Source organism: Aquarana catesbeiana, linkage group LG13 (genome assembly GCF_042186555.1).
Source record: "Aquarana catesbeiana isolate 2022-GZ linkage group LG13, ASM4218655v1, whole genome shotgun sequence".
NCBI lineage: Eukaryota > Metazoa > Chordata > Amphibia > Anura > Ranidae > Aquarana > Aquarana catesbeiana.
In genome coordinates, this window is record NC_133336.1 from 18499284 (window position 1) to 18518896 (window position 19613).

Sequence of the window (19613 nt, forward strand, 5' to 3'; positions counted from 1 at the left end):
TCGTTATTTCGGATAATTCGTAACTTCGGATAAATTCGTATTCGTTATGTTCACTAACAGCCAAATTTGAAAGGAAATTCCAATACCTATAATTTAAGATTTATTATTAGTTTGTCCGAATTTCCAAATTTCCGATCATAACAAATGACCCGAAAAAAATAAATAAAAAAAAAATAAAAAAAACACCACACAACGAATACTAACAAATTTTTTTGGCAGTGCACATGTCTAGACCAGGCACTTTTTTGCTATTCAGCATTGCGCTACTTTAAATTGGTAATTGCACGGTCATGCAACGCTGTATCCAAATGAAATTTGTATAAATTTTTATTTTAAACAAATAGAGCTTTCTGCCTGTGGTATTTGATCACCTCTGGGGTTTTGTTTTTTTTAATATATAAACGAAAATAAAAAAAAGACAGAATTTTTTTGAAAAAGTAAACAAAAGAAAAAAGGATCTCACATAGAGAGAGACATAGAGTCTCGCTCATATTTTTTTTTTTTTTTTTTTACTTTCCGCCATAAAACATATCCAATAAAAAGAAAAATTAACAAAAAATAAAATTTCTTTATAAATGTCAAAATATATTCTGCTGCAAAAAAAAAAAAAAACCCAAATAAGTGCATATTGAATATTTTTGCAGAACATTTGTTTTAACATGGGTCCCTATGGAACACGTTCACAACAATGCATTTTTGTGCCTCTGCATTTTTGGAAAGGTTCGGGGATTTTCTAAATGCAAAACGGTGCTTTTTTTTTTTTTTGCTTTTTTGGTTCAATAGACTTCAATTGAGAATCTGCAGAAAAGCATGTAGTGCATTTTTACCACAATTTTGCTTTGATTTGCAGATTTTAAATCTGCCCAACAACAAATCCCCCCCCCCCCCAAAAAAGCAAAAAAGAAACACAAAACTAAAACCGTGGGAAAGAAAAAAACACTGCAGAAACACTCAAAAGCAAACTGCATAGGTGTGAATGGAGCCTCATGGCAGCGATCAGGCTGGCCAAACATTATACAATTTTCCTTTAGATTTACTAAAACCATATAATAGGAGGTCAAACCTGAACACTTTCAATTTGTAAGCAATCAGGGAGACCCTTCCACTACATAGCTGAAAGTAAATCTAAAGGAAACTGAACAAGAGAATTGTATAATGTACAGCCAAATTTATAGTGGGACTGTGAGAGTGCGGCGGACAATCTGACACTAACTGAAACTGGGGCAGGGGCGGATCCAGGGGGGGGCAACGTGGCAATCCCCCCCAAGAAATTAGATGCGGGTGACTGGGGGGGACTGATTAACTGCCACCACTAGTGACACCAATACAGTGATCAGTGCTCATACTAGACACTGTCACTGTATTAATGACACTGGCTGGGACGCGGTTAACATCTTGGGGTAATCAAGGGGTTACAGGGTTATTAAAAAATTTGCTTTTCTTTATAAAAAAAAGTCGACAAAGGTCATATTTTCCTGCTCTGTGTAATGGTTTTGCACAGAGCGGCCCCCGGCCCTCTTCAGGGGTCCTTCGCTGGCACTCCTGGCTCCTCCCCCATAAGCAGTGCCCCCAATAGCAAGCCACTTGCCATGGGGGCACTGGTGCGTGCTCGCTCCTGAGCCCTGCTCTGTGTGCCCATAACAACAGAGCCACAGCTCGGCCCCGCCCCTCGCCCGCTCCTCATTGGCTGTGATTGACAGCAGTGGGAGCCAATCCCAATACCGACGAACATTCTCTTCTATGGACTTATTAAAGTGGAACTCCAGATGAAGAAGAAAGTCAGACGGTTCTCTAGTTTTATAGTACAGAACACTTACCTTCTATTATACGCGATATCATCATACATCATGACCACGATCTGCTCGTCGGGGATGCCGTTCTTCCTGACTATTTGATACGCGTGGCAGACATCAGCCTGGAAATACAACGTCAGAGGTAAATGTTATATACAGTTATAGCAGAAAGAGTCCAACAATCATTCACTGACCATAGAAAGGACAACATGGGGGAGGGGCAAAGATCTCCCCCTTCCCCCAGAGCTTAACCACTCGCCTACCAGGGCAAATTATTGATTTATTTTGCACACGTTACAGTTTGCATCTTTTTTTATGTTAACCCGCTAAAAAGAATAAACTCTCTGAAAGTAGAGACCCTGGAGAATGAAATGGTGCGGAGCTGCATTTTTTATGTCGCACAAATATTTATGCAGACATTTATCAAATGCATATTTTCAGGATATAGAAAATACAATAAAGTGAATGTTAGTGTAAACAAAACACATTATACCCAAATTTTTTTGGTAAAACAGAAAAGATTGGGTTGTGTCAAGTAAATAAATACCAAACATGCAAAAAAAATAAAAGGGATTTGTATGTTATCAACATTATAAAGAAAAAGGGAACGGATGTCCCTGGAGTTCCTCCTGCTCTCAATGGCCAAGCTGCTTCCTGCAGTCCCGGGCTCCCCGGAGGAACGGGAGAACCCAGGAACTTTGTCAAAAGTATTGGGACACCTGCCTTTACACACACATGAACTTTAATGGCACCCCAGTCTTAGTCCGTAGGGTTCAATATTGAGTTGGCTCCGCCCTTTGCAGCTATAACAGCTTCAACTCTTCTGGGAAGGCCGTCCACAAGGTTTAGGAGGGTGTCTATGGGAATTCCTGACCATTCTTCCAGAAGCACAATTGTGGGGATCTGGCAGTGATGTTGGATGAGAAGGCCTGGCTCGCAGTCTCCGCTCTAATACATTCCAAAGATGTTCTATGGGGTTGAGGTCAGGACTCTGTGCAGGCCAATCAAGTTCCTCCACCCCAAACCCACTCATCCATGTCTTTATGGACCTTGCTTTGTGCACTGGTGAGCAGTCATGTTGGAACAGGAAGGGGCCGTCCCCAAACTATTAGGGGTGCAACGGCACATCACCGATCCATGATCCAAACGGTTCAGCTTGTTCGGGTCGGCACACATGCGCTCCGCGGAGCGTGCCACCGCCTCAGCCTTAGGAAAGGCTGCGGCTTTGGCCTAGCTCCGGAGCGGCGGCCATCTTTGCTTTGGGGAACGACTGTGCATGAAGTGGGCCACCTAACCTGGGATTCCTGGTCACTGGAATTTTCTTTGGTTTTGTTTTTCTCGGACAGACACCCAGGCAGCAAGCTTCGAGGAACGACTGTGCATGAGGTGGGCCACCTAACCTGGGATCCCTGGTCACAGTGCAGCTTGCCCCAGATCTATGGCATCGGAGGGCTACGGGGGGGGGGTCGTCCCTTCCCACTGCCTGTAAAAGCTATTAGGATGGTTTTTACATTAGAGGGAATCTCTGGCTGAAAATAAATTCATCTGAATGAAGCCTGTAGCTGCAGGCATCACCCAGATATCACCACTTCAGCCTAAGGTCACATGACGTCCTATGGGTAGGAAGTGGTTAAGCAGCCAACTAGGCAAGTGTGAGATGAAATCTGTGCCTACATTTCAGTGCTCAGCTCTGCCCTGTCCTGCCTACTGCACCCATACTGAAGCTCGTGCGAAGTCTCAGCGTCAGGAATGAAATCTGTATTTGCGTATTGAAGCATTTCACACTTTTGCCCTCCCGGGCCAGTTGAGTAGTCAATTATGTGTAGGGGCCTACTGCCAACCCCTGGGGAGGGGGGCGGTTGAATAAATTTAGATTTTTACATTCTTATTGGATATGTATTATAGCAGAAAGTAAAAAATATTGTTTTTTTTTTTTTCAAAATATTTTTTTGTTTATAGCGCAAAAAAATTACTGCAGAGGTGATCAAATACCACCAAAAGAAAGCTCTATTTGCGGGGGGGGGACATCAATTTTATTTGGGTACAGCATCGCACGACCGCACAATAGTCAGTTAAAGTAACACAGTGCCGTATCACAAAGAATGGCCTGGTCATTATTGGGGTAAAACCTTCCGGGGCTGACATGATTAACCCTTAATTTACTCTAATCAGCCTTAATTAAACTACTTATTCTCCTTCTCCCTTTAATTATTATTTTCCTGCTGATTTTTCTTTTGTTTACTTCCATTTTATAAACTATTAATAATTAAACCTTGTTTTTTGTTTGCTTTGCTCTTTAATATTTTTACACCTTTAACATATATTTACATGTTTCACATTGAAAAAAAATTGCAACATTTAAAAATAAATAAATTTCATTTGTAAATAACTTTTCAATACTTTGTACCATTGCTGACAGCTGAAGTGTAAACAAAACAGTTGCCGGACAGTATACGTAATTGGCGTATATAAAAAAAAAAATAATAAAAGTGTTTCGGTGCATCCCTACTAATTACTTATCCAACAGAGCAGAACTTACCTGGGCATGTGTTATTAGCTACTTGATATAAAATCTTATTACTGAACTTTGTGAATTAGGCAAAAATATACCCTTCCAGTAGACATGACACTTCATACATATCTATGTATCGGGGGGCTGTCTGTAGTAAAGTGCCGATACGCGACGCCCAATACATATCTATGCATCAGGGGGGTTAGTTGTAAATAATATGCCAATAGATTTTCTTCCTTTCTATGCAAAGAAAGGCGGTCTGTAGTGTAAGTTTTGACATGTGACAGTTCATATATATCTGCATGTCAGAGGTGCCGATATCTGTGTATAAGGGGGCAATGAGCTATAAGACCATATCCTTCATAAATCTGCTCTAAACCCTACAGAGCAAATATTAAATATACATCATGTCACTGAAAATTAGTGTTCTTATCTTGAGTCCCTGATGAGAGAAGGTGATATCGGGAGCTCTCACCTGATGTCTATAGTTTTCCCAACCATTGGAGCCGGCCACCAGGACCACCCAGTGCTTCCCACCATCTTCTGGGTCCTCAATTGGGATGGAGGTGGCCAGGACGGCGAGGCCGAGGAATAGCATTACTGAAAACATCTTCAAATAAGTATCCGATCCCTGAAGAGACAACATGAAGAGTGATTATACACAGGGAGCATGAGGGATATCTCCTCAGGTTGTATGTTCTGGTCCACAGACCTCAATCTACAATACCCCCACTGCAGTCCAAGACTAAAACACCAAGACACCCACTAGATATTACCACCAAGTAACATATTACTATAGATCAACCAATATCCTGACATCCTGCTGTGCGGGGTTGTGTGATAGACCTGCGGCTGCCGATAGACATACACTACACCACAGAGCTGATTGAACTTTAGCTTGTTCTATTAATTGAGCTGATCTACGAATGAAGCTGAAGGACGGTGCTGCTCTCCGACATGCGTCTGCAGCTACGGACAAAGGCTGCCAATCAGTCCTCATTACATATTCGTCTTCTTGCTAGAAGCGTGATTGGACAGCTTGGGGTGATGTGTTGGGGCGCTAGCTGTCCAACCACTCTGCTCAGCATCTGCTATATGCACCTGATCCCCCTGGGTAATATATAAAAAAAAAATGTCCTCTTTAGGAAAAAAATATTTCTTCTTTAAAGCAAACCTGTGTACTTTAGTACTATTATTTAGTGATATATTTATATAAGCCCAATCACTCTGTCATCTGCCAATATATCAATCTCCCCCCCCCGCCCATCAGCTCTCTCCATCTGCTGATCCCCCCCCACTTCCCATTGTTAGCTCTCTCCATCTGCCGATCTTCTCTTCATATGCCCCATACACGCGATCAGAAAATCATACAAAAAATGCAGATTTGGAAGCGATCGTACGATAAGCTGATCGTTAGTACAGAGCTTTCAAAAGCCGATCAGGACAGTTCATCCGATATTTAATCAGACATGCACGAAAACAAAAAATGTCGTACAATTTTCGTTTAATCAGTACAGCTGTCATTTGAAAATGCAATACAAATGTATTACAACACATGACATCACTTCCGAATTTTTATTCTTTCATACAAGAATTTTCGTGACTTTAGTAAACTCATCAGATTCGATCTGAGATTAGAATGCAAAAAAAAAGGGGACAATCATTTGTCCGTTAATCTCATCATGTGTACCGGGCATTAGTCAGATCACTCCATTGCCTGATCCCCCCACAGATCTCTTTATTCCCCAGTAGCCCCCTCCCCCACACTGCCCCCAGCAAGGTACTTCTATAATAATAATAATAATCTTTATTTTATATAACGCCTTTAGAGGTAGCTATACAAAGGAGATCTATATCCCCCACACTGCAGTCCTGGCTGACCTCCTGATCTCCCTGCCCCCCCCCCCCCCCATCATCAGGTCTCCCCATCTGCCCCTTTACCCCCCAAATCTGCCGATCTCCCCCCACTGTCAGATCCATCAGTCAATCTGTCCCCCCATATCGTCAGGTCTCTCCATCTGATGACCTCCCCCATATCGTCAGGTCTCTACATTTGATGACCTCCCCCATATCGTCAGGTCTCTACGTCTGATGACCTCCCCCATATCGTCAAGTCTCTACATCTGATGACCTCCCCCATATCATCAGGTCTCTACATTTGATGACCTCCCCCATATCGTCAGGTCTCTACGTCTGATGACCTCCCCCATATCGTCAAGTCTCTACATCTGATGACCTCCCCCATATTGTCAGGTCTCTACGTCTGATGACCTCCCCCATATCGTCAGGTCTCTACATCTGATGACCTCCCCCATATCGTCAGGTCTCTACATTTGATGACCTCCCCCATATCATCAGGTCTTTACATTTGATGACCTCCCCCATATTGTCAGGTCTCTACGTCTGATGACCTCCCCCATATCGTCAGGTCTCTACATCTGATGACCTCCCCCATATCATCAGGTCTCTACGTCTGATGACCTCCCCCATATCGTCAGGTCTCTACATCTGATGACCTCCCCCATATCGTCAAAGTCTCTACATCTGATGACCTCCCCCATATCTTCAGGTCTCTACATCTGATGATCTCCCCCATATCGTCAGGTCTCTACGTCTGATGACCTCCCCCATATCGTCAAGTCTCTACATCTGATGACCTCCCCCATATCTTCAGATCTCTACATCTGATGACCTCCCCCATATCTTCAGGTCTCTCCGTCTGATGACCCCCCCCATATCGTCAGATCTCTCCTTTGCATGAGCTGTGACCTGGAAGGAGAAGAAGATTCCCGGCCACAAAAATTATTTTCTGTAACAACATGAGGAGAAATCGAAGGCTTGTTTGGTTGAATTTCGAAAAGAATGGTGGTATCATCAGATCATAAAATATCTGATTTCCAAAAGAAAATCCATTCGGAATTCGACTCATGTATGGCCGGCATTAGTCAGATCCCTCCTATGTCTGATCTCTCCCTCTACTGAACCCCTCCCCCAACACACACAGATCTCTTTATTCCCGAGTGCTCCCCCCTCCCCCACACTGTCTCCAGCAGGGTACATGTATAATATTATTATTATAATAATACAGGATTTATATGGCGCCAACAGTTTACACAACGCTTTACAACATGAGGGCAGACATTACACTTACAATACAAACCAATACAGGAGGGCTCAGCTCGTTAGTTTACAATCTAGAAATAATCTAATAATAAACTTTCTTTTATAGAACAGCTTTAGAGGTATCTTCTCAAAGTGCTATACAAAGGAGATCTATACCGCCCACATTGGCCGACCTCCTGATCACTTACCTGCTCTCCTCTGCAATCTGAGTGTTATCACAACGATGAGTCCGCAGATTGTGACTCTGTATCCTTCCTCCCAGCTATAAACACAAAAACGGGGGCGGGGTCACCACTGGCCAACAGCTTCACCCACCAATCACCAGCGCCGGAGGCTGCACATGACTGGTCACATTGGCCGGTGATTGCAACATCCAAGAACTTCAACGCCCCGGCGCAGACTATATGGTGTCCTTTGTATCCATTATGGTAATTTATGAATGTGTGCCTATAGGAGGAAATCTGCCCGGCAACAACCACCTGGCGGTGGATCTAACCTACCCCACTCTGTCCAGAACTCAAATAAACTTTGGGCTGGAATTAAACTTTAACCCCTCATCTTTTTTTAATCCTTTATTTTATTTTTCGCACACATTTTATTTATTTCAGGAACTTATATAGCGCAATCAATTTATGCAGCACTTTCCTTATATTATATATTCATCAGTCCCTGCCCTCAGGCTGGGTTCACACCGGTACGACAAACACTCTGACATTGGGAGCTCATGTCGCATGACGTGTGAAAATTAATGTTTCCCTATGGGAGCCGTCCTAACTGGTCCAACACAAGTCGGTCCGACTTTGAAAATGCTCCCTGTACTACTTTGACCCGACTTTGATCCTACTTCAGCCCATTGACTATCATTGAAGTCGGATCAAAGTCGGATCGCCGTCTTGCATGATCCGACTTTGGCATGCGACTTGTGCTCCGATGATCTTGAGGGGGAACTCCACACCAAATTTTAAATAAAAAAAAACTGCATGGGTTCCCCCTCCAAGAGCATACCAGGCCCTTGGGTCTGGTATGGATTTTAAGGGGAACCCCCTATGCCGAAAAAAAAACGGCATGGAGGTCCCCCAAAAATCCATACCAGACCCTTATCTGAGCACGCAGCCCGTCCGGTCAGGAAAAGGGATGGGGACGAGCGAGGCCCCCCTCCTGAACCGTACCAGGCTGCATACCCTCAACATAGGGGGTGGGTGCTTTGGGGCAGGGGGGCACCCTGCGGCCCCCCCCCTGCCCCAAAGCACCTTGTCCCCATGTTGATGAGGACAAGGGCCTCTTCCCGACATCCCTGGCCGTTGGTTTTCGGGGTCTGCGGGCAGGGGGCTCAACGGAATCCGGGAGCCCCCTTTAATAAAGGGGGCCCCCAGATCCCGGCCCCCACCCTATGTGAATGAGTATGGGGTACATCGTACCCCTACCCATTCACCTGGAGGGAAAAAAGTGTCAATAAAAAAAACTCTCCAGCCTCTTCTCCGCTCTCTCTTCGTTCTTCTCCCACTCTCCGGTGTCTTCTGCCGGGCTCCTCCACTATCTTCTGCTCTTCTGCCTACTCTGTTGCTAGCGGTGGTCCGGTCTTCTCCGTTGTCTTCTTCCCTCTTCTCTTCTTCCGATGTTGACACAAAGCTCTCTCCCGTTGTAATGCCGTGTGCGTGGTGCGCAACGACTTATAAAGGCATGGGGCGTGGTCACCGGGTAATGTCACCCGGTGACCCCACCCCTTATGACATCACCACCCGGGGTATGCTGGGGCGGTGACGTCATAAGGGGCAGAGTCACCGGGTAATGCATTTGGGTGGCCAAAATATGAATGCAATCTACACACTGGGGGGAGAACCTCTGGGGGGATCTAAGATGGAAAAGGACCTGGGGGTCCTAGTAGATGATAGGCTCAGCAATGCCAAGCTGCTCCTAACAAAGCAAACAGAATATTGGCATTAAAAAGGGGATCAACTCCAGAGATAAAACGATAACTCTCCCGCTCTACAAGACTCTGGTCCGGCCGCACCTGGAGTATGCGGTCCAGTTCTGGGCACCAGTCCTCAGGAGGGACGTACTGGAAATGGAGCGAGTACAAAGAAGGGCAACAGAGCTAATAAAGGGTCTGGAGGATCTTAGTTATGAGGAAAGGTTGTGAGCACTGAACTTATTCTCTCTGGAGAAGAGACGCTTGAGAGGGGATATGATTTCAATTTACAAATGCCGTACTGGTGACCCCACAATAGGGTGAAAACTTTTTCTCAGAAGGGAGTTTAACAAGACTCGTGGCCACTCATTAAAATTAGAAGAAAGAAGGTTTAACCTTAAACTACGTAGAGGGTTCTATACTGTAAGAGCGGCAAGGATGTGGAATTCCCTTCCACAGGCGGTGGTCTCAGCGGGGAGCATTGATAGCTTCAAGAAACTATTAGATAAGCACCTGAACAACCGCAACATACAGGGATATACAATGTAATACTGACATATAATCACACATAGGTTGGACTTCATGGACTTTTTTCAACCTCACCTACTATATATCTATGTAATGAGCGCACAGTACAAGGGTTGCTTTTCCTTCTAATCTCCATGGACAATGTTGTCCCATACTCACCCCAACTACCCTTTATCTCATATTTATTATTGTATGGTGAACTTTACACCAGAGTTTAACCAAGGACACATAGTACTATAAAGGATTCCTGTGCAATATACAGCCGGGGGAGATAAATGGAGTTCAGGCTTATCGGCACAGCACCTTCCTCGAGGCTCCGAGTGTAAATACTAAAGGGATGACGACATCTGTTTTCATATACACTATATTACCAAAAGTATTGTGACGCCTGCCTTTACACGCACATGAACTTCAATGACATCCCAGTCTTAGTCCGTAGGGTTCAATATTGAGTTGGTCCACCCTTTGCAGCTATAACAGCTTCAACTCTTCTGGGAAGGCCGTCCACAAGGTTTAGGAGGGTGTCTATGGGAATGTTTGACCATTCTTCCAGAAGCGCATTCATGAGGTCAGGCACAGATGTTGGACGAGAAGGCCTGGCTCGCAGTCTCCGCTCTAATTCATCCCAAAGGTGTTCTATCGGGTTGAGGTCAGGACTCTGTGCAGGCCAGTCAAGTTCCTCCACCCCAAACTCGCTCATCCATGTCTTTATGGACCTTGCTTTGTGCACTGGTCCAAATCATGTGGTGGAGGGGGGATTATGGTGTGGGGTTGTTTTTCAGGGGTTGGGCTTGGCCCCTTAGTTCTAGTGAAGGGAACTCTTAAGACGTCAGCATACCAAGACATTTCATGCTCCCAACTTTGTGGGAACAGTTTGGGGATGGCCCCTTCCCGTTCCAACATGTTTGACCATTCTTCCAGAAGCGCATTTGTGAGGTCAGGTACTGATGTTGGACGAGAAGGCCTGGCTCGCAGCCTCCACTCTAATTCATCCCAAATGTGTTCTATCGGGTTGAGGTCAGGACTCTGTGCAGGCCAGTCAAGTTCCTCGACCCCAAACTCACTCACCTTGCTTTGTGCACAGTCATGTTGGAACAGGAAGGGGCCGTCCCCAAACTGTTCCCACAAAGTTGGGAGCATGAAATTGTCCAAAATGTCTTGGTCTGCTGACGCCTTAAAGTGGTTGTAAACTAAGGTTGCCACCTCATCCCTTTAAACCCGGACACACACTAATTACACAGGTTTTGTGGCTGATTAAGGTGGTATTTAAACTCAATTAGTGCCTTATCTGCATTTAATTAGCCTCAGGACCCGTGTAATTAATATGTGTTCGGGTTTAAAGGGATGAGGTGGCAACTCTAAGTGACACATAATGGGCTGCTATGCTTTACCTTTGCAGGGAAACAAAGAGGAAGTAAACCCATCAGATATGTTTGACTTAGGCTATGTTTCCACTAGTGCGACTTTTCATGCGATTTGGGACTGAAAAGTCGCATGACAAGTCGTACCCCATGATTTACAATGAGTACCGTTCATATCTGTGCGACTTCACAGTAGTCCCTGCACTACTTTGGTCCCACTTTGATGCGACTTGAGATCTATAGACCTCAAGAATACACAGGCATTTCTTCAAGTCGCGGTCAAAAATCGCGCGACTTTGTCGACGCAATAGTGGAAACAGAGCCTAAGGCTCTGTTTCCACTACTGCGAGTTGTGCGACTTGACACATGTGAAAAGTCGCATGACAAGTCAAAATCCCATGTATTTCAATGGTCCCCGTTCTAATCGGTGCGCCTCAAGTCACAGCGACTCCAAATCAGGTTTTTTGCACTACTTTGTCCCGACATCGGTGCGACTTGTTCTCATGTGGTTTTCACCGGTCGCATGACATCGCATCACAAATCGCCATTGCAGAGTTGCACTGTAAGGCCATGTTTCCACTACTGCGCCCCCAAAGTCGCGTGATTTTTACCGCAATTTTTTTACCGCAATTTTTTGCCGCGACTTGAAGCAACGCCTGTGTATTCTTGAGGTCTATGGACCTCAAGTCGCATCAAAGTGGGACCAAAGTAGTGCGGGGACTACTTTGAAGTCGCTGCGTCTTGAAGTCGCACAGATATGAACGGTACTCATTGGAAATCATAGGGGTACGACTTGTCATGCGACTCTTCACATGAAAAGTCGCACTAGTGGAAACCGAGCCTAAATCGCGCAACTTTGGGGTTGCAGTAGCGGAAACAGAGCCTTACAGTCAGTCGTTCATCCACTACTTTGGTTTGACTTTCAAGCAACTTGAGGCACATAGACTTCAATGTTCAGCCTCAAAAGCTGCATGAAAGTCGCACCTAAATGGTTATCATTGGAAAACATGGGGTACGTCTTGTCATGTGACTCTGATTTTCAAAGTCGCATGACAAGTGTGAATGGGGTGTAAGAGGAGGACCTGTGAGGAGCTTCTAGAAGAAAGGATGGACAGAACAAGGTGGGGCCTCACTGACTATTGCCTGGCAGAGGGGGGGAGGGGGTGATTTCACAGCAGGCTGCGCTCAGAGGAGTGGGGGAGGGGGATAATTAAAGGACACTGTGTACACTTCACCTTCTCTGACACCTCAGAGTCTCTGTCAGCATTTTCAAATCTGATGAAAAGCTCCAAAATAGTCCTGACCACCTTTAACCACATTAGGACATTTTATACCCTTTCCCGACCAGGCCATTTTTTGCGATTCGGCACTGCGTTGCTTTAACTGACAATTGCGCGGTTGTGCGACGCTACACCCAAACAAAATTGGCGTCCTTTTTTCCTACAGATAGAGCTTCTTTTGGTGGTATTTGATCACTTCTGCTGTTTTTATTTGTTGCGCTATAAACAAAAAAAGAGCGACAATTTTGTAAAAAAAACCCCAAACAATATTTTTTACTCTCTGCTATAAAACACTATAAATAAAAAACTGCAAAAAAATCAAATTTCTTCATCAATTTAGGCCAATATTTATTCTGCTACATAATTTTGGTAAAAAAAAAAATCCCAATAAGCGTATACTGATTGATTTGCGCAAAAGTTATACAAGTTATAGCATCTACAAACTATTTTTATGAAATTTTGTATCAATTATATTTTTTTACTAGTAATGGTGGCGATCAGCGATTTTTTTTTTTTGTGGGAGTGCGACATTGCGGCGGATAAATCATACACCTAACTGACGCTTTTTTGGGAACCAGTGACATTATTACAGTGATCAGTGCTAAAAATATGCACTGTCACTGTACTGATGACACTGGCAGGGAAGGGGTTAAAGGGGTTGTAAACCTTCATGTTTTTTCAACTTAATGCAGGGGTGTCCAAACTTTTTTCAAAGAGGTCCAGGTTTGCTGAAGTGAACGTGCGTGAGGGCCGACCATTCTTCCTGACATTCTTTGAACCATTAAAATTTGATCTAAGTGTGTTTGTCTGAGCAATAAATACACGGCCCAACGAGAATCCTCCTGTCTTTGTGGCTGTGTGTGGTGAAGAGATGAGCCGGGCGTGTTATTTGGATATATATATATATCTTTTGTGGCCCCCAACGAATCCCCGAGCGCTGCTCAGGACAAAAGATGAGCTCCGGCGTGTTATTTGGATATACCGTATTTATTGGCATATAACACAAACCTTCACTTTAAGAGGGAAGTTTCAGGAAAAAACTAAAATTTTAAATAAAGTACTGTGAAGCAAAATAAATGGTCAGTGGCCATCAATGCAACCTAATCAGTGCCCATCTGCAGCCTCACCACTGACATAAATGCAGCCTCACCAGTGCCTTGAATGTAGCTTCACCAGTGCCATGAATGCAACCTCACCAGTGCCATGAATGCGGCCTCACCAGTGCCATGAATGCGGCCTCACCAGTGCCATGAATGCGGCCTCACCATTCCCATGAATGCAGCCTCACCATTCCCATGAATGCAGCCTCACCATTGCCATGAATGCAGCCTCACCATTGCCATGAATGCAGCCTCACCATTGACATAAATGCAGCCTCACCAGTGCCATGAATGCAGCCTCACCAGTGCCATGAATGCAGCCTCACCAGTGCCATGAATGCAGCCTCACCAGTGCCATGAATGCAGCCTCACCAGTGCCATGAATTCAGCATCACCAGTGCCATGAATGCAGCCTCACCATTGAGATAAATGCAGCCTCACCATTGACATAAGTGCAGCCTCACAAGTGCCTTGAATGTAGCTTCACCATTACCATGAATGCAGCCTCACCATTGCCATGAATGCAGCCTCACCAGTGCCATGAATGCAGCCTCACCAGTGCCATGAATGCAGCCTCACCAGTGCCATGAATGCAAACTCACCAGTGCCATGAACGCAGCCTCACCATTGACATAAATGCAGCCTCTACATTGACATAAATGCAGCCTCACAAGTGCCTTGAATGTAGCTTCACCAGTGCCATGAATGTAGCCTCACCAGTGCCATGAATGCAGCCTCACCAGTGCCATGAATGCAGCCTCACTATTGACATAAATGCAGCCTCACCTTTGACATAAATGCAGCCTCACCAGTGCCATGAATGCAGCCTCACCAGTGCCATGAATGTGGCCTCACCAGTGCCATAAATGTAGCCTCACCATTGACATAAATGCAGCCTCATCAATGCCATGAATGCAGCCTCATCAGTGCCATGAATGCAGCCTCACCAGTGCCATGAATGTAACCTCTGAATGCAGCCTCACCATTGACATAAACGCAACCTCACAAGTGCCTTGAATGTCGCCTCACCATTGCCATGAACGCAGCCTCACCAGTGCCATGAATGCAGCCTCACCATTGACATAAATGCAGAATCACCTTTGACATAAATGCAGCCTCACAAGTGCCTTGAATGTCGCCTCACCATTGCCATGAATGCGGCCTCACCAGTGCCATGAATGCAGCCTCACCATTGACATAAATGCAGCCTCACCATTGCCATCAGTGCAGCCTGATCCATGCCCATCTGCAGCCTGTGTGGACAGGGAGGGGGGCGGGATGAGCACAGGCAGATTACATAAAGGAGAATCTCCTGTTTACTTGACGGCCTCTTTAATTCAAAGTCCCTCCTCCTATGATAGACAGAAGAGCCATCCAATGCCAGCCCAGGAGGCGGGACTTCCTATTAGAGGCCGCCGAGCAAACAGGAGATTCTCCTGTATTTAATCTGTCGGCACTCGTCCCGCCCCCTCCGAGTCGTCGATAAATACGGGTATACATCTTATGTGGCACTCAGGGATTTGTTGGGGGCCACAAAAAATATATATATCCAAATTACCAGTTGGGCTGTTTGAAACTGGGAAACGCGGGCCGGACTTTGGACATGCCTGCCCTAATGCATCCTATGAATTAAGGTGAAAAAACACCCGGCAGTGACCGCCCCCCCCCACCCGTTTTACTTACCTGAACCCTCAAACTTGACCCGGCGGGGACACGCTGTCTCTCTGCCCGGGGTTCTCTGCTCTTGATTGGATAGATTGATAGCAGCGCAGCCATTGGCTCCCGCTGGTGTCAATCAAACCCAATGACGCGAGCAGATATATTTACCACCGCTCAGGACGATCCAAACCAGAGTGTGTATGTCCTCCACCTCCAGAAAAAAGAGAGAGCCCCCGGTGCTGGCAATTGCTAGTGCAGGTATGCTGACGCGTTTCACACTTACATTAAGTGCTTACTCATAGCTTGAGTTAGGAGTAAGCACTTAATGTAAGTGTGAAACGCGTCAGCTGTTGCTCTGTACCACCCACAGTGGTGCCCTGTGTACCCCATGATCCTGTTTCACAAATAAAGATGAACACAATTTATTCCGGTGTGCGGCTGTCCAGATCTCTTCATCCATCCATACCAATGACACAGGTGTCGGGGGGCCTCTATGGACGGCGAAGGCTGGACTCGGGAGCGCGCCCGCAAGGTAACCCCCTCGGGGGAAGCACTACTCACCTAGGGGGCTATCTGATGCGGGGAGGAGCTGTGAGATCCACCGGGGGACCCCAGAAGAGGAGGTTCGGGGCCACTCTGTGCAAAACGAGCTGCACAGTGGAGGTAAGTATAATATGTTTGTTATTTAAAAAAAAAAATTAGATTTACAATCACTTTAACATCAGGGGGCGATGAAAGGGTTGAGTGTGTTTCCTGGGAGTGTTTTCTAACTGTGTGGGGGATGGGCTGACTGGGACAACACAGAGATCATTGTTACTGCTTAGCAGGAACACAAGATCTCTATGTCCTCCCTGTCAGAACGGCGATCTGCCTTGTTTACATCGGCGGATCCCCGTTCTGCCTCTGTGGGAAAGGACCGCGGGTGGCCGACGGACATTGCGTCTGATTTGCTACCGCCTCTGGCCAATGAGTGCGTGCCCCACACGGGGCTAGTGCACGAAACGACGTACAGGTGCGTTGAGTCGCGCAGCCGTGCCACCTTGTCGCAGTAGATCTGTGGCGGGCGGTCGGCAAGCAGTTAAGCCCCTCGTTCACATTGACTGAGGCTTTGAGATCGTGCGCCTTTGGAAGCGACTTTCAAGACATCTGATGCGGCTTCATGCGCGGATGTCTAGGCAAGTCGCACCTGAAAAGTAGCGCATGTACTGCTTTTTCTAATCGATGCGGCACTGCAAAGCCGGCGTCACACCGATTTGAACAGTGCGATTGCTGGCAATAGAATGCGACTTGTCAATGCGATTTGAGCTGTCAGATCTCTCCAATGTGAACTGAACCTTAAGTGCATAGCTCCCAACTGTCCCGGGTTTCGAGGGACTGTCCCTGATTTGGAGCAATGTCCCTCTGTCCCTCATTCCTCCTCATTTGTCCCTCATTTTGGTCTGATCCATATAGATGTATATAAAATGCACTTTTTAGCCACTTACGGGGCGCCGCACATCGATATACGTCCTTACTTTGAAGGGGAATATCGTTGTTATTGCAGCAGCTAGCTGCCATAACCCCGGTATCCTCTTCTTCGGCCGGCGGTCCGCTTTCAGATAAAAGTGGTCTCTGCGGTGTATTCGCTGCGGAATCACTTTTATTGGTGGCGGGAGAGGGGCCCCCTCCGCCGCATACCGGGGCCGTCGGTAGAGGCGGAGGCGATCGGATGTTGCTCCTTCCTTGGCATGGAGACGAGTGAGGGGGAAAGATGGCCCCCCCACCTGTCTCCATATCATTGCAGGGCGGAAGCGACATCAAAACGTCACTTTCGCCCATAGCTCTTAAAGGACCATTTAAAAAAAAAAAAACATTTTAAATGACACTTTTATTTTATTTTATTTTTTTTTTATTGCATTTTAGTGTAAATATGAGATCTGATGTCTTTTTGACCACCTGATCTCATATTTAAGAGGTCCTGTCATGCTTTTTTTCTATTACAAGGGATGTTTACATTCCTTGTAATAGGAATAAAAGTGACACAATTTTTTTTTTTTAAAAAGAACAGTGTAAAAATAAAAAATAAAAGGTAAAATAAAAAAGAAAAAAAAATCTTACATTTTTAAACGCGCCCCATCCCGCCGAGCTCACGTGCAAAAGCGAACGCATACGTGAGTAGCGCCCACATATAAAAACGGTGTTCAAACCACACATGTGAGGTATCGCCGCAATCGGTAGAGCAAGAGCAATAATTCTAGCCCTAGACCTCCTCTGTAACTCAAAACATGCAACCTGTAGAATTTTTTTAAACGTCGCCTATGGAGATTTTTAAGGGTAAAATTTTGTCACCATTCCACGAGCGGGCGCAATTTTGAAGCATGACATGTTGGGTATCAATTTACTCAGCGTAACATTATCTTTCACAATATAAAAAAAAAATGGGCTAACTTTAGTGTTGTCTTATTTTTTAATTAAAAAAAGTGTATTTTTTCCAAAAAAAGTGAGCTTCTACGACCGTGGCGCAAATACGGTGTGACAAAAAGTATTGCAACGACCGCCATTTTATTCTCTAGGGTGTTAGAAAAAAAATGTATAATGTTTGGGGGTTCTAAGTAATTTTATAGCAAAAAAAAAAACTATTTTTAACTTGTAAACAACAAATCTCAAAAAGAGGCTCGGTCCTTAAGTGGTTAAGTATCAAAAAGTGTTTTCCAGCGCTAAACCTTTCATCTAATTTCTAAATTGCTACATTTGTAAATTCCAAAAGCCAATATAAAGGAATTGTAGTGGTAAAAAAAAGCACATGTGGGTTTAACTAATCTTGTTTTGTTTTTTTGTACAATTCTCCTTTAATGGGGAGTGGCAAGGGGTGTGTCCTATATCTGCATACTTTTGCTGATAGGTGTCCCTCATTCCCATCTCAAAAAGTTGGGAGGTATGTAAGTGTCACACGTATTTGTGTCACCAACTGTTGTTGGTGGGGGAGGGAAATGTAGCAACCTCTGCCCTTGTAGAATCGCTGATGTATGAACATTTCTTATCAGCTGATAAAGTCACCAAAAAGTGTCTGAACTGCAACATGTGACTCCACCAAGACACCGCTGACCATCTCCAGAGAAAAATCACCACCAAACCCAGCAGACACCGACCACCTCTACAGGGGAATGAGGTCTCTGTATTCATGGGAAATCTTAAAGCTGAACTCCGGGCACAAAAACTCATTTCCATCCATTCTTCAATATTCACAAAGGATACAAACCCCACATTGTGTGTTCTAGACATGTGCAGGTCATTTGTTATGATCGGAAATTTGAAAATTTGGAAATTCAGAAATCCAAAAATTTGAAAATTCGAAAATCTGAAATTCGAAAATTTGAAAGAGCGAAAGTCCGAAAATCTGAAATAATAACTAACTAATAATAATAATAATAATAATAATAATAATAATAATAATAATAATTTGAAAATCCGAAATAGTAATAGTTATTATTATTATTATTATTATTATTATTAGTTAGTTATTAACTATTAAATTATAGGTATTGCAATTTCCTTTCAAATTTGGCTGTTTGCGAAAGTAACGAATACGAATTTATCCGAAGTTACGAATTATCTGAAATAACGAATGGCGCATCTAAACAAGTGGAACGTAAAATAAATTAATAGTGATAAATAATAATAATAATAAAAAGTTTTTATTATTATTATTTATTTTTATTATTCATTTTTTACGTTCCATTCGTTTGGATGCGGCATTCGTTATTTCAGATAATTCATAACTTCGGATAAATTTGTATTCGTTACTTTCGCAAACAGCCAAATTTGAAAGGAAATTCCAATACCTATAATTTAATAGTTAGTAATAGTTATTACGATTAGTGAGTTATTATTTCGGATTTTCAAAATTTCGGTTTTAAAATTTATGAATTTTCGGAAAAATTTGTTAAACGGGTTTTTGTTAATTCTAATATTTCCGAATTAACAAATTTGTTGAATTTCGTTGAAAAATGAATTTGGAACAAAACAAATTGCACATGTCTAGTGTGTTCAGAATGCCTGTGCATACCCAGATATTACCTTGTAAAAGTAGCTGTGACATCATGTGGGAGGGGCCCAGTAGGCTCCACCTACTACAAAAAAACAACAGGAGGGGGCGGAGACAAGACCAGTCCTCCTGCACAAGTAGAGAGATCAGCAGTGTGTGGTCTTTATTACAGGAAGTCTCACACTGGATTACTGCACAGATCTGGAAGAAATGCACAAAGCACACCGAGATTCAAAAAGAATACAGATGACCAATGGATTCAGACAATATGGGTGAGATTCACTATAACTGTGCATGGTAGCCAATCAGCTTCTAAGTTCAGCT

General features: G+C 44.4%; 1 protein-coding gene across 2 annotated transcripts in view; it reads right to left on the reverse strand.

Annotated features, from left to right (window-relative positions):
* Window positions 1-19613, reverse strand: part of LOC141117276 (legumain-like) — a 152508-nt gene that overhangs the window by 32447 nt on the left and 100448 nt on the right. The window contains exons 1-3 of one of the 2 annotated variants that reach the window (XM_073610041.1): window positions 7617-7695; window positions 4781-4936; window positions 1818-1915 (exon numbers count right to left, since the gene is read on the reverse strand). The exons of the other annotated variant lie outside the window; for it this stretch is intronic. Of the exons in view, the coding sequence (XP_073466142.1) occupies window positions 1818-1915; window positions 4781-4915 (233 nt within the window). The 5' untranslated portion in view covers window positions 4916-4936; window positions 7617-7695. Of the gene's footprint in view, window positions 1-1817; window positions 1916-4780; window positions 4937-7616; window positions 7696-19613 lie in introns of those variants that run through there. 2 annotated transcript variants of the gene reach the window in all.